Source organism: Dipodomys merriami, unplaced genomic scaffold (genome assembly GCF_024711535.1).
Source record: "Dipodomys merriami isolate MVZ:Mamm:240054 unplaced genomic scaffold, mDipMer1.0.p SCAF_7, whole genome shotgun sequence".
Lineage (NCBI taxonomy): Eukaryota > Metazoa > Chordata > Mammalia > Rodentia > Heteromyidae > Dipodomys > Dipodomys merriami.
In genome coordinates, this window is record NW_027206290.1 from 18,749,636 (window position 1) to 18,764,341 (window position 14,706).

The window sequence follows — 14,706 nt, forward strand, 5'->3', positions numbered from 1 at the left end:
GACTGGCAAAAAGAAAAAAAAGGAAAAAAAGAAGAAGGTATTTTAAGCCTTAACTTGAATGAGATTTCAGATCTCTAAAGCCTATTTTTTTTTAAAGAAAAAAAAATCATATATGATCACCACCACTTTTTTACCTACCCACTACACTCAATCCTTATGTATGTATATGTTTGGTGCTAGTCCTGTGGCTTGAACTCAGGACCTGGGCACTGTCCCTGAGATTTTATTGCTCAAGGTGAGAGCTCTAACACTTGCACCACAGCTCCATTTCTGAGTCTGAGGAACTTTCCTGCCTGGGATGGCTTTAACCTATGATCCTCAGGTTTCAGTCTCCTGAGTAGGATTACAGGTAGAAGCCACCAGCACCTGGCCCTGTGCTTACATTTAATTGCAAATTTTATTTTGGTATTTGCCTGCTGTCACAATTTTTTTTGCACTGCTAGCAATAGAACTTAAGGCCTCACACTGCTATAAATATGTGTTCCACTATCAAACTTGTCCCCAGCCTCTTATCTCAATTTTTAAAGCTTGTCTTTAAAATCATGTTCTAGACTTCAAGTGGGAGATTCCTAATGGAGTCTTATGTATGTTTAATCTTCAGCCTATACACTGCTACCATTCTTTCAATAAATATTCTTGGGATACATCAGATAATATTCTAGTCATTTGAGTTTTAATTCTCACAAACCAAATAAGTTAGGGGTATTATTCTACTTCTTTTTTTGGGGGGGGGTCCGGTCGTGGGGCCTGAACTCTGAGCCTAGGCGCTGTCCCTCAGCTCTTCAGCTCAAGGCTAGCATGCTACCACTTGAGCCACAGCGCCACTTCCGGCTTTTTTCTTATGTGGTGCTGAGGAATCAAACCCAGGGCCTCGAGCATGCAAGGCAAGTGCTCTACCACTGAGCCACCTTCCCAGCCCCGGGTATTATTCTACTTCTGTCGGTCTTTTTTCCTTACAAGTACTCAGAAGACAGCTCTCAGCTTTTATACTTAAAATTATCGTTTGGGTATGCTTATGAAATTGAACATTGCACTCTGAGGAACATATTGATTTGGCCCTTGTGCTTTCTAAAGTATCTTTGATTCCCTTCCCCTACCCCCTGCATCCTATGTTGGAGACTGAACCCTGCATGCTAGACAAGGGCTCTACCACTCAGCTACGTCTTAGCCTCTATCTTTGATTTCATATATAATGTTCCATAGTTGTATTAACATTATGTTCCATAGTTGTATTATCATTCAAGACTGTTTAACAAAGGTATTTTGTTATTGATAAAAATGGATCAGTGCCACATTTCGCCTTTTCTAGAAACCAACATTACATTTCTATTTTATTGTTTTTTTTGTGTTAAAGAGTTTTAGCCACCCCTTTAGTTTAAAAGAATAAAGTTACTGCATTTCTTTTGTAATCATTGATAGTGGTGGTGGATTTTCTGTGGGGGGGAGCACAGGGGATTGAACTCAGTGCCTCACACTTGCTAGGCAGGCACCCTATCACTGAGATATTCCTCCAGCCCCACTCAATTTCCTAAACCAAACATTTGGTTTCTGATGTACTACAGTATTCCTATTTCTGGATAAAAAAATCTTGGTAATTTTAACTTGCTCAAAATACAGTTTAATAATAAGAAGAAAATATCCCAAAAGGAAGAGATTATCGCAAAAATAACAACCAGAATATCAGGTATATGACATTTCGTTGAAGCTTGTGCTACAGATCAAATTGACCTGTACTACTCTACTACTACTACTACCTACTATTCTTCTTTCTTCTTCTTTCTTCTTCTTTCTTCTTCTTTCTTCTTCTTCTTCTTCTTCTTCTTCTTCTTCTTCTTCTTCTTCTTCTTCTTCTTCTTCTTCTTCTTCTTTCTTCTTCTTCTTCTTCTTTCTTCTTCTTCTTCTTTCTTCTTCTTCTTCTTTCTTCTTCTTCTTCTTCTTCTTCTTCTTCTTTCTTCTTTCTTCTTCTTCTTTCTTCTTTCTTCTTTCTTCTTCTTCTTCTTCTTCTTTCTTCTTTCTTCTTCTTCTTCTTCTTCTTCTTCTTCTTCTTCTTCTTCTTTCTTCTTTCTTCTTCTTCTTTCTTCTTCTTTCTTCTTCTTCCTTTCTTCTTCCTTTCTTCTTCTTCTTCTTCTTCTTCTTCTTCTTCTTCTTCTTCTTCTTCTTCTTCTTTCTTCTTCTTTCTTCTTCTTCTTTCTTCTTCTTTCTTCTTCTTCTTCTTCTTTCTTCTTCTTCTTCTTCTGTTAATTTCCAATGCCTAGCACATAGTCATAAGTAAAACATTGGGGTGAACACTTACGAAGAAATGGAATTGTGTAACTTGTTCTATTCATAAAAAATGGCCAAGCCAACTGTTCCCCTTTTGACATCACTTTGCACCACCACCATTGACATTTATTTAAAAAGAGGCTACGAAGTTTGGGTGCTACAAGCAACCTTTGAGGATTAGTCTTTATGGGTAAACTACAACTGCATATTCCCAAATGAGAGCTGAGAGTAACACAAGATTGCAACAAGCTCCTGACCTCTCACGTTTCTACTTGGAGCACCTGCTGTCTACTTCTGCCTCAAGAAAAGATATCTCTTCTTGTCAAGACAAACTTCTCCATCTCCGTTATTTTCTCTTATTCAATAATTTTATTGTGAAGCTCTTCTAACATCTCTCTCTCTCTCTTTATTTTTTTGGTCGGTCATGGGGCTTGAACTCTGGGCCTGGGCACTGGCCCTGAGCTCTTCAGCTCAAGGTTAGTGCTCTACCACTTGAGCCACAGCACCTGCTTCCAGCTTTTCTATTTATGTAGTGCTGAGGAATCAAACCCAGGGCCTCATGCATGCAAGGCAACCACTCTACCACTGAGCCACCTTCCCAGCCCTCCAACATCTCTTGTAGTCTCTAACCATGATTCTTAGTTATCTCTTTCCCTACTACCTATTTTCAACCTAAACTGTAACTTTCTAGCTGTAGCACTGACATATTAGTGTGGGGAAATCTATTGGGGGTGGTTCTTGCATTGTAGGACGCTCAACCAGAACCTAATGTTTGTATGCCAGAAATGCCTGCTTTTCTTATGCCAGTGCAACAACAACAAAAAAAATGTATGTATAGACTGGTTTGCCTGAGAGAAGATGGAAGAATCACCACCAGCTAAGATCCAGTGTAATTTTGTCTACCACATACCTATATTCCACTGTGCCTGAAACTTGCCCTTCATGAGGAGCCAGTGAGTTCTGAAATGCCTGCACTCCTCCTAGAGCCTCAGGAGGGCACAAACCTCTTTGATGGATTACCTACCACAGTGATCTGTTTATGATCTCTATGCAGAGGACTCAGATATATTCTTCTAGACCTGGCCTTTCATGATCTTATCATGCTTGACAACTTTTCCAGACTCCTACAGCCAAGGATTTGTTAAATTTTTTGGGTTTTTACTAAAGATAAATCCTTTCCTTTTTACCCTAGAAACCAGGCCTTATCTCCTTCATTTGAGCTACCTTCACATTCATAATTGGACTTGTAATGACTGGCTTGAAAGCCTCCTTGTTCTAATCCACACACCTCAGCATCTTTATGTTAGTTCTCTCAGTATACAATAGCTTTGTTTAGGATCCCATAAAAGATAGAAGAAAATGTATGACTGATAGATCAATAAGCCCTTCGGTTTCTGTCCCAAAGGAAGAATTGGGGGACATCTTTCCCCTACCTTGCCACAATATTCAAAGGCCTTCACCAGTGGTCACCCAGCCATGCTTTTGAAGTCAGTCTTTCCTATGAATTGTCAATAAAACTTACTTGTGCCCCAAACAATGGAACAGGCTAACAGCACAAGCTCCAAGGCTCAACTTGGTCAACTAAAGGATCTTATTTTCCAACAGAGAATTGTAACAAGAAGGCAGTCACTGGTGAATGAAGACAGAGTCAGGGTGCAGTACTCATCTTTGGCCAATTGAGAAACTGTTCTACTTTTTTTTTTTTTTTTTGCCAGTCCTGGAGCTTGAACTCAGGACCTGGAGGCTTGCTGTCTCAATTTTTTTTTTTTTTTTTTTTTTTTTTTTTGTCAAGGAGAGCACTCCACCACTTGAACTAACAGGTCTTGGCTGTTGAGTGGGTGGGGTTTGTTTTTGTTTCAGTTAATTGGATGAGAGTCTCGGGGACTTTCCTGCTGGGCTGGCTTTAAACACAATCTTTAAATCTCAAGGATTCGTCACCAGCTCCTGGCTTAAATTTTTTTTAATGTTTTGAATTTTAAAACTGACATATTAGAAAACTAAGTATATTTGAAGCTGCGTATGTATGTATGTTGTGGGATCTTCTGGGCACTGTAATCATGCCTATAAGCTACTCAGGAGACTGAGATCCGGAGGATTGAGGTTCAAAGCCAGTTGAGGCAGTAAAGTCAGCTAGACTCTTACCTCCAAAATAACCACCAAAAGGCAGGGCTAGAGATGGGTCTCAAGTGTAGAGTACCAGGCAAGCAAGGAAGCCAAGAGAACGTGAGAAAGAAATTACTTATAGCTCAGTTGTTTCTAAGCAGAGTTTAGAATTTGAAAATACTGTAACATAAAAGAAGAACAAAAAAAAAAAAAAAAGAAGAACAATGTGGAGGACTTAGGATGAAAAAGATGTAAAATATCCTACATGTTGAATTAGCAAAATTAAATATTAAACTTCAAAGTTTCTAAATGCAACAAGTAAAAATTTTAATTGCATCTGTTTATTGCATCAATTACAACATTTATAACCTTGGCGGATCTTAAGAACAATGATCATATCAGTTATTCTTTTTTCTTGCTACCAAAAGGGAAGAACTTGCCACATCAGAGGCTTCCCAGCACTCCCATGCAAATCCCATTCTTAATGGCATAATCCTATTTGCCTCTCATTTATTTGCATATCTGCTTTAGTTGCCTTGCAAATTAAATTGAAATAATTGACAACTGTGCTATTTTAATTTGGTTTGAGATGAATGATTGAGTTTAAATGATTTGTTATCCTAGTGTCCTGTTTTCACTTCGCCATATGCACATTTTGGTAATCTTTATTAAAGTATATAGCCTTTGGAATCCTAATTTGATCTATTATGAGATAATGTGTTTTTTTCCAAAATTTTATTGAATCTGTAGGCATAGACTGAAAATATTTATTTATTTTAGGATATAAAGATTAAGAATGCAGACTCTTGGAAAAGTTTAGGCAAACCAGTGAAATCCTCAGGTGTACTGAAATCCTCAGATGAGCTCTTCAACCAGTTTAGAAAAGCAGCAATAGAAAAGGAAGTAAAAGCTCGGACACAAGAACTAATACGGAAACATCTGGAACAAAATACAAGGGAACCAAAAATATCTCAAGAAAATCAGAGGTCTGTAATTTACTGGATTAAAAAATACTTTGGGAGGTGCAGAAATGTATTTTAAATCTTTTCAAATGATTATGGTATGGCTATTTAGTAGAGAACATAGACCAAATTACAATTGCAAAAGTTATATTCCACTAGTATTTGTCTAATAGTATGTATTTTGAAGATGTGAATAAAGATGCAAATATTACCAAATTATAATATAATACATTTTTCCAAACAATCTTCCACTTTTTCCATTGTACATATAAGAAGATAGTGGTCGTTGGGCCAGGTGCTAGCTACTCAGGAGACTGAGAGCTGAGGATCCAGGTTCATAGTCAACCCAGGAAGAAAAATCCATGAAACTCTTATCTCCAATTAACCACTAAAAAGCCAGAAGCAGAGCTGTGGCTGGCCCAAGTGGTAGAGCACTAGCCTTGAGCATTAAATCTCAAGGACAGCTCCCAGGCCCTGAGTTCAAGCCCCAGGACCAGTACACATACACACAAAAGATAGTGGCATACCGTAATAAATTTCCCCAAATCTTTTTGTTGTTAAGGTAGATTATACAGCATAAAATTTGGCACATCAACATTATAGCTTAAAAAGTAATCATAAGAGCCAGGCACCAGAGGCTCGCTCCTGTAATCTTAGCTACTCAGGTGGCTGAGATTTGCAGATCGTGGTTTGAAGCCAGCCTTGCCTGGGCAGAAAAGTCCAGGAGATTCTTACCTCCAGTTAACTACCAAAAACCTGAAAGTGGAGCTGTAATTCAAGTGGTAGAGTACCTAGCCTTGAGCAGAAAAGGAAAGAAAATGGATGTCAAATACATTGCTGTATATTTTGTTACTTAACAATGTACCTTTGTAATAAAAAGCTTTATAGAACTTGAAGCCTACTTTGATCTTTACTGTTTCTTTAAGGGACCTTGGAAATGCATTGACTCTAGAGTCTTTTTCAAATAAAATGCAAAACAGGTGCCATGGAGAAGAGCAGAAAGAACATGAGCCATCATCAGAAGCTCAAGATAAGTGCAATCCGTGGCTTCTCAAAGATCGTAATTTAGCAAGGGAGAAAGAGCAAGAGCGGAGGAGGAGAGAAGCAGTAAGTGGGTTTTAGTTACTAAATTATTTTGTATGTTCAAAGATGCATTAGAGTGGTTTTTCATATCAGATTCTAAAATCAGAGTTTAACAGAAAACCTTCATAGTCAAAGAGGCAAGCATAATATAAAGATCTTGGATCTTAAAATTGTCTCATCGCTCATAGATGTGATTCTTAAAATTCTTCTTTGTTTCATTTCAGATAAATTCACACATCTTTTCTTCAGAGTCTGATCCTCTTAATTTGACACTGTTAATTCTTCTGTACTCTTTCATCTTATTTATTGTAGTTGCCCCTAAATTTTCATTTGGATCTTCTTTATATTTCTGTCAAACTCTTGAATAAATAGAATATATTTAAAATTGTTTTATTGGACTTACCTAATTCCAAAATCAGTATTAGTTCAAAGTCAGTTTTAGTTGATTCAAGAGTCTCTTTATGGGCTGGGAAGGTGGCTCAGTGGTAGAACACCTTGCCTTGCATGCCTGAGGCCTTGGGTTCAATTCCTCAGCACCACATAAGCAGAAAGAAAAAAGCTGGAAGTGGCGCTGTGGCTCAAGTGGTAGAGTGCTAGCCTTGAGCTGAAGAGCTGAGGGACAGTGCCCAGGCCCAGAGTTCAGGCCCCACAACTGGGCAGTGTTTCTTTCTGCTTCTTTGCATACTTGGTACTCATTAATGCTAAATTTTAAGAACTTTGTTTTGTCAGTTTTGATAATCCTGAGAATGGCATGGATTCACAAGACATAAAGGAGCATAGGTTTAAGAAAAAGAATGACATTGGCTTTGGTCATTGGATGAATTATAATACAAATTAACTTCCTCAGAAATAATACAATTTTGTCACCTTTGTTTTTTAAAGACAGGGTCTTCCTATGTAGCCCCAGTTGGCGTTGAACCTGATTAATCTTCCTAAGTACTGGGATTAGAAACCCTCATTACCAGGCCCAACTAGCTTCATATTTTCTAACGTTGAAGTAGAAAAATTGCATTTGACCTTGTTATGCAAAGACTATTAGTTCATTTTTGTGGTGCTTCAAATTAAACCCAGGACCTCTGGCTAGAGAATACTCTTACCCTTGAGCTGCGTCCCGGCCCCTGGACTGTTTTGTAACAGCAGGGTTGTTCAGAGAACTATCTGCAAAGATAGACATATTATTTATGGAAGCACCAAATACGAATCCATTAGCCACATATCCCACAAATAGCTATTGAATACTTAAAATGAGGCTGATATAACTAAGAAGCGAATTTTAAACTTTGGTTTTAATTAATTTAACTAGCAACTCTTTTTTTTTTTTGTCGGTCGTGGAGTTTTTGTTGGCCTGGGTATTGTCCTTGAGCAATTTTTGCTCAAGGCTAGCACCTTACCACTTTGAGCCAGAGCTCCACTTCTGGTTTTTGAGTGATTAATTGGAGATTAGCACACATAGGGACTTTTCTGGTGGCTTTGAACCACAGTCATCAGATTTCAGCCTCCTGAGATCTGAGGTAAGATTACAGGTGTGAGCCACCAGTGCCTAGCCTTAATTAGCAACTTTATATATTGTCTATTTTAATCTTCGTTTTGTTTGGGGGGGGGGGTATTTTGTTTGTTTTGTGGTGCTGGTGATTGAACTCAATAGTCTTGCGCTTGCTAGGCAAGCACGCTGCCCTCTATCCATGCCTCCCGCATTTTCTGTTTTCCAGATAGTGTTTTTCAGATTCAAACCAGCCTTGAATTTTGATCTTCCTACCTCTACCTTCCAAGGAAATGGATTACAGATACATGCCTCTCTACTTGGCCCTGTTTAAGTTTCTTAAGGAACTATTCATTAAAATTCATAGTACTTGACCAGGAGAGCAGGGGGAAGCAGGGGGAGGGTTCTTGTTGACAGTCACCAGAGCCTGGTTTTAGTCACCCCCCCCCCCAAGTGATTTTGCAACAAGCTAGTCATCATCTAACAATTCAGCTAGCTAAGCTGATAGAACCAATACTCTAAACACTTTTCTGGAACTTGACTGGGAATAGAACATGTAAGAGAGCCTCTAAAAGTTCACTTCAATACATTTCACCAGTTTCTCTGATAAGCTTGTGATCTTAATTTTGAATGGCTGAATGATATTTTAGGAATATCTGGCTTATGGTGTCAGCTGCTAAGTTCACTCATTAGTATTATGTCATGTTATCCACAATTAACAAGTGTAGAGCCTCACTGATTATGTCAGTAAATACCCCACATGCATTAATTTCCATCAAATCTAAGATACAAGAATAGGAAAAAAGTCTAAAATAAGACTATTTATAATCCTTTTTTCACTAAAAGCAAGTTTAATTACACATGCTTCAATTTTATGGTATGTTTGTGTCTATATACTTCCATAGACACTGCACATTGCAGGCCAAATCAAGAAAATTATCAGACAGGCACCAGTGGCCCACACCCGCCCGTAATCACAGCTACTCAGGAGGCTGAGATCTGAAGATCGAAATTCAGAGCCAGTCCAGGCAGGAAAGTCTATGAGACTCTTATCTCCAAATAACCACCAGAAAACCAGAAGTGGCACTGGTGCTCAAAGTGGTAGAGCACAAGCCTTGAGCAAAAAGAGCTCAGGGACAGTGCCCAGGCCCCGATTTTAAGCCCTACTACTGATCAAAAAACAAAAGAAAGTATCTAGGTTGGACGTTTTGCATCCAAGGAACTGGGTATTAGGAAAGTGCTGGTGTAAGATGGAAGAATTTTTTTTTTTTTTTTTTGTGTCAGTCATGGGGCCTGAACTCTGGGCCTGGGCGCTGTCCCTCAGCTCTTCAGCTGAAGGCTAGCGCTCTACCACTTGAGTGTCAGCCCCATTTCCAGCTTTTTCTGCTTATGTGGTGCTTAGGAATCGAACCCAGGGCCTCATGCATGCAAGTCAAGCGCTCTACCACTGAGCCACCTTCCCAGCGGGAAGAATTTTTTTAAGGTGAATTTTAAGAAATGTCTGTAATTTATAGAAGTCAGGCCCAGCCTTGTATTGTCCTTTTAGTAGGTAGTCATAATTGACACTCTGCCTGTGTAGCCAGTGAAAATGTCAGCTCACATCCTGGAGCCCAACCACCCGCTCAGGACTTGGTGGCTTTACCATAGGCAGCAGGCATGCTGCTGCTTCCTGGGAAGAGGAGCAGTTTTCAGAATTTTAGTATTTGATATCATTTCAGATGGCAAGGAATAGCTAACATAATAAAAGCAAACGTTTGTTTCCTTGGTGTCTACTTCAGCTCATTTTTAAAAAAGGATTTTAACATTTAATAAAATGTTAAAGATTTTTTAATACAAACACTAGGTAGTGTGTGTGAAGTGGGACTTCAGACATGGCTGTTTTTAGGCTTCAGAGTACATACAAATAAAATGTTGAGCTGGGCAAACTGACTCACATCTGTAATTTCAGCCACACAGAAGACAGAGATCAGGAGAATTGTGGTTTAAGGCCATCCTGGGTAAAATGTTACTAAGACCCAATCTGAACCAACAGTCCAGATGTGTTTTACACCTATAAGCCCTGCTGTATGCAGGAGTAGGTTAGAGGCTATTGATCTTAAGCTGGCCCTGTCAAAAAACATGCAACTATCTGAAAAAATAAAGCAAAAAAAGCTGGGATTTAGTAGAATGCCTACCTAGTATAAGCCCGAGTCCCGCAAAACAAAACAAAAACCATTACAACAAAAAAAGAATAAAATATTAATGAACTTCAAGCAATCCAATCCAAGAGAATAAGTTTAAAAAGGTGAATAGTAAGAATGCTACACTGATAATAGTGCTTTAGTTAGAGGGTGGGATTGCCAGGCACTGGTGGCTCCCACATATAATCCTACCTATTCAGAAGGTTGAGATTCAGTGTATCAAGGTTTGAAGTCAGCCTAGGCACAAAAACCTGAATGACTTCTCAAGAATAAGCAACAAAGCTGGCTCACACCTGTAATCCTAGCTACTCAGGAGGCTTGAGATCTGTGGGTCACAGTTCAAAGCCAATCCAGGCAGGAAAATGCATGAGACTCTTATCTATATTTAACCACTAGAAAACCGGAAATGAAACTGTGGCTCAAAGTGGTAGAGTGTTAGTCTTGAGCAAAAGAGCCTAAGGACAGCACCTAGGCCCTGAGTTCGAGCCGCACTACTGGCTGCGGGGCGGGGTGGGGGGGTGTAACAGGGAGAAGAATAACCAACAAAAAGCCAGGCTGGAGTTATGGCAGAGTTCCTACCAATCAAATAAGCTGATTGAGCGTAAGGCCCAAAGTTTAAAACTTGGTACTAGCAAAAACAAAAATAAAGATGGCATTATTGATCATTTTTGTCTCCTGACTTTTCAGAAATTGGGATTTTGTTACTTTTAGGATTAAACTAGAAATTGAAAAGAAGAAGAAACATTAAAGAGCATTGTTTTGAATGTTCTACATAACTTTGATACTAGACATAGGACAGTGTTTGATTAAGTCATTTTCCTCCAGTGAGTAAGTGGCAGTCAAAGAAAACTATAGATATAGTATATATATGTAACAGCTCTCTCACATAAGGAAAATAATGGTTTACTTAGAAAATGTTTATGTATCCAGGATTATGTAAAACAGTGGCTCTAAGTCCGTACCTGTTCTGTGAATGCTAAGAAATAACCTGTCTCAGAGAAAGAAATCAAATATTACTTATTCTTGTGAGTTATTTTTACACAGACAATATATTTTTTGAAAAGCAGTATTTTAATATGAATAAAAACTATATACAAGTTCACTGTGTTAAATAAATGATTTATATATTGTAAGATTTGTTCCAGATGTTGCATAACTATTTTATATAGCTGTAATAAAGACATACATTTTTAAATAATGAAAATGTTCTCTTTTCCACAGATGGCGGGTACCATTGATATGACTCTTCAAAGTGACATTATGACAATGTTTGAAAGCAACTTTGATTAAAATTAGCCATCGACTTTAAATGAATCATATAAGAGTTTGAAATACATATAGTAAAATGATTGTTTTTCTTACACCAAATATATCAATCTTATATTGTATTTTGACTGCTCTAAGATGATTAAACCGTTTTCACTTGCATTTTTAATAGCTATATGTTTATTTTTAGTGACATAATTTATAGGAAGTTTTATCATTTGGATCTCTGAACATTGAATAGATTCCCAGATTCATTCTACACATAATTGTCAGATATGTATTATAGGCCCTGCTCTAAACAAATCCAAAAGCTCTAGTTCCTGATTGTTTTAAAGATGAAGATTTTATAAAAGTAAATTGAAACCTATTTCCTGTTGAGTTTTAACTTAAGATAAAGATTTGTGTGCCTTCCCAAATGTTTAGAGTTGCTAACAAATGATACGTGGGTTTTTTGTGTCTCAGGTTATATAAGAGTCTTCAGTGGTTCTATATTCAAAATTTACATTGACATTTAGCTTAAAGAAGTATTACCTATGGTTTGAAAAGTGTTGAATTTGAAGCAAAATACCAGTGAATGTTAATTATGTATGCAAGTTTCTATAGGAACTTATCAGACCTTAATATGTATGTGATGACAATGAATGTTTAATTTTACTTAACCATACTAAAATTTATATTTAAATTTATATTTAAAAATTCTGTAAAATATTTTCACTTTGTCATTTACAAGTTACAATTATGTATAAATCATGTGTATTGGCTCCCTGTATTTAAATTTTTGAATTCTTGAAGTGTAACAGGATTTAAGTACTAGTCTGATACCTAAAGTAAAAATTCAAAGTGGGCATGTATTTTAGAGAGAAAAAAATATGAAAGCTTTCTTGACTTCATATATTAATAGCATGAATGTCTGAAATACTTTTAGACTACCAATTTAAAAACACGACTAACTAGTAGCTAAATTATAGCATTACGTATGTGAAACAGAGTGACAGTAATAGTCATTTCTATTCAACATATTTTGTGTGTGTGTGTGTGTGTGTGTGTGTGTGTGTGCGCGCGTGTGCATGCATGCATGTGCGCGCGCGCTGATCCTGGGGCTTGAACTCAGAGCCTGGGTGCTCTCCTGAGCATTTTTTTTGCTCAAGACTAGTGCTCTACCACTTGAATGACAGCTCCACTTCTGGTTTTATTTATTTATTTTTTTAGAAAAAGTGTCTTACAGACTTTCCGGCCTGGCTGGCTTCAAACCATGATCCTCAAATCTCCACCTTCTGAGTAGCTAGAATTACAGGCATGAGCCACTGGCACCTGGCTCAACTATTTTTAACCAAGAAATGAGGATATGTAGACTAAAAATAATAATAATATTACTTTTGGTGATCTTCCTAAAAGGTTATATGTAACACAAAAGATTCTTGAGAACTGTTCTGGTTTCTCTTTAGTGATGTGGCTTGACCGTTACAGCAGAGTGGGCTCGTGCATATTCATACTTAGTGTCGTGAAGGTTGATTGAAGTCAGCGTAACTGAGAAAAATACTGATTACAAACTGATTCTTCCTAGTCTTCCTATTATTCCTCTTTGTGTTCTGAGTTTTTCAGAAGAGGTGGCTCCCAAACCAGCTAAAACAGCTCCGCCTAGGAAATGTGCAGTCATGCAGACTCTCAGATTTCCAGCTTGCTAAATTCGAGAGTCAGAGTGTAGGGCCCGGCAGTGTGGATGGGGAGATCGCCCCGCCGTCCCTGCATCCACCACAGCCTCCACAGCCACTGCTCGTGTTTGGGCAGCCTCCTTCACTGCTTGCTTTCCAGTGGTTTTCTTACCTTTTTGGTGCCACTTGCATTCTCTTTCCCTTCTGTCCAAGCACTCCCGGCTTGAAAGGTGTCACACATGGGGACATAGAGACTTCCACAGGTAGGCCACCCTACAGGACTCTCTTGTTCTTCGAGATTTTAGTTGCTGTCTGTGATCTCTTGGCTATTTCTCTGCTAATGATCTCCAGTTAGTAAGATCAGGGCTCATCATCCACTTCTTTGCCATGACCAGTTGTGGAAAACCCTTCCTTAGTCTCAGTTCCAAACATCTGCCACTGGTTTGTTTGTTTGTTTTTCCTAGGTTACATCCTGGCTGGCTTCACACGGTGATCCTCAACTCTCAGCCTTCTGAGTAGCTAGAACAATCCAGCAATCTTCAGGCCTCAGCAGGACCTCCAATCCATGGATTCTTTTTTTTTTTTTTGGTTCGGTCGTAGGGGCCTGAACTCTGTGCCTGGGCGCTGTCCCTCAGCTCTTCAGCTCAAGGCTAGAGCTCTACCACTTGAGCCACAGTGCCACTTCTGGCTTTTTTCTTTTTGCTTATGTGATGCTGAGGAATCGAACCCAGGGCCTCATGCATGCAAGGCAAGTGCTCTACCACTGAGCCACCATCCCAGCCCCGGATTCTTATTTTTAATGGTACCTCTCAGGCTAGAAGTAGATTTCAGTGGTAGAGTGTTCTTTATATTTAATTCCTAGTACCAAAAGAGTGAAACAAGTCAGTCTTCTCCTTTTGAGGCCCCACTGGACTTCTTCGTTTCTAGAACATTTTGTACCCACTCTCTTCAGAGCCTTCACTCCATTGCTCCTTTCTTCCTCGTGTCAGCAAAATTCCATTTCTTAAGAACTCTGCCTGCTCGGCCCCCATGTACCTGAATGTGTCGAGAGAAAGATCCACAACCATAGCAGCCTTTACATTTCTGAGCATGAAACTCCAACCAGAGATCTTAATGAAGTTTTCAGGGTCCTTTCACCTCTCCTAGATCCATCAGCTATTCCAATCTCCATTCTTCAGATCTCCAACCAATCACCCAGCCTTAGTCAATGCTACCTACTCCAGCTGCTTTCTCACTGAGGTCATTAAAGGGACAAAGACTTCAAGAGGCATCCAGTGTCCCCTTTGCAAATACCACACTGCTCACTCGCTATTTCTAAGGTGGTTGGGGCAGATCTCTTCATAGTCCTCTCTTACCCGCCCAAGGACATTGCTCTTGTGTTTCCACCTCACGCTGCTTCCTCCTCCATAGCTGTCAACATACAAACTAGTTTTTCTGGAAATTAAATTTTGAGAGAATTTGTGATTTCCTTCTTCATGTTAGAACAGGACGAGGCTCAAGCATCCAGGTTAGCTTCCCAAGGAGTGGGCAGCAGAGCTGGAAATCCTATTCCCGTTTTGTTGAAACATTTGTTTTGATTTTACCTTTTTGTATTCTAGGTTGTAGCTTTTTTTTTTTTTTTAATGTCTACATGGTTGAAAATTTTTTTACTCTTTTGTTGAAAATTTTTAGCTTTTTTTTTTAAAGAAAGATAAAACTTTCCCCTAAAGTATGCAATT

At 38.7% G+C, this 14,706-nt stretch overlaps 1 protein-coding gene across 6 annotated transcripts in view; it reads left to right on the top strand.

Moving 5' to 3' along the window:
- The window catches only part of Brdt (bromodomain testis associated), a 52,191-nt gene extending 40,675 nt beyond the window's left edge, over window positions 1-11,516 (top strand). For 4 of the 6 annotated variants that reach the window (XM_070007639.1, XM_070007642.1, XM_070007641.1 and 1 more), the window contains exons 16-18: window positions 5,146-5,351; window positions 6,254-6,434; window positions 11,292-11,516. In XM_070007639.1, the coding sequence (XP_069863740.1) occupies window positions 5,146-5,351; window positions 6,254-6,434; window positions 11,292-11,360 (456 nt within the window). In that variant the 3' untranslated portion in view covers window positions 11,361-11,516. The remainder of the gene's footprint in view (window positions 1-5,145; window positions 5,352-6,253; window positions 6,435-11,291) is intronic. The other 2 variants (XM_070007643.1, XM_070007644.1) reach the window with 2 other exon arrangements.
- The last annotated feature ends 3,190 nt before the right edge of the window (window positions 11,517-14,706 follow it).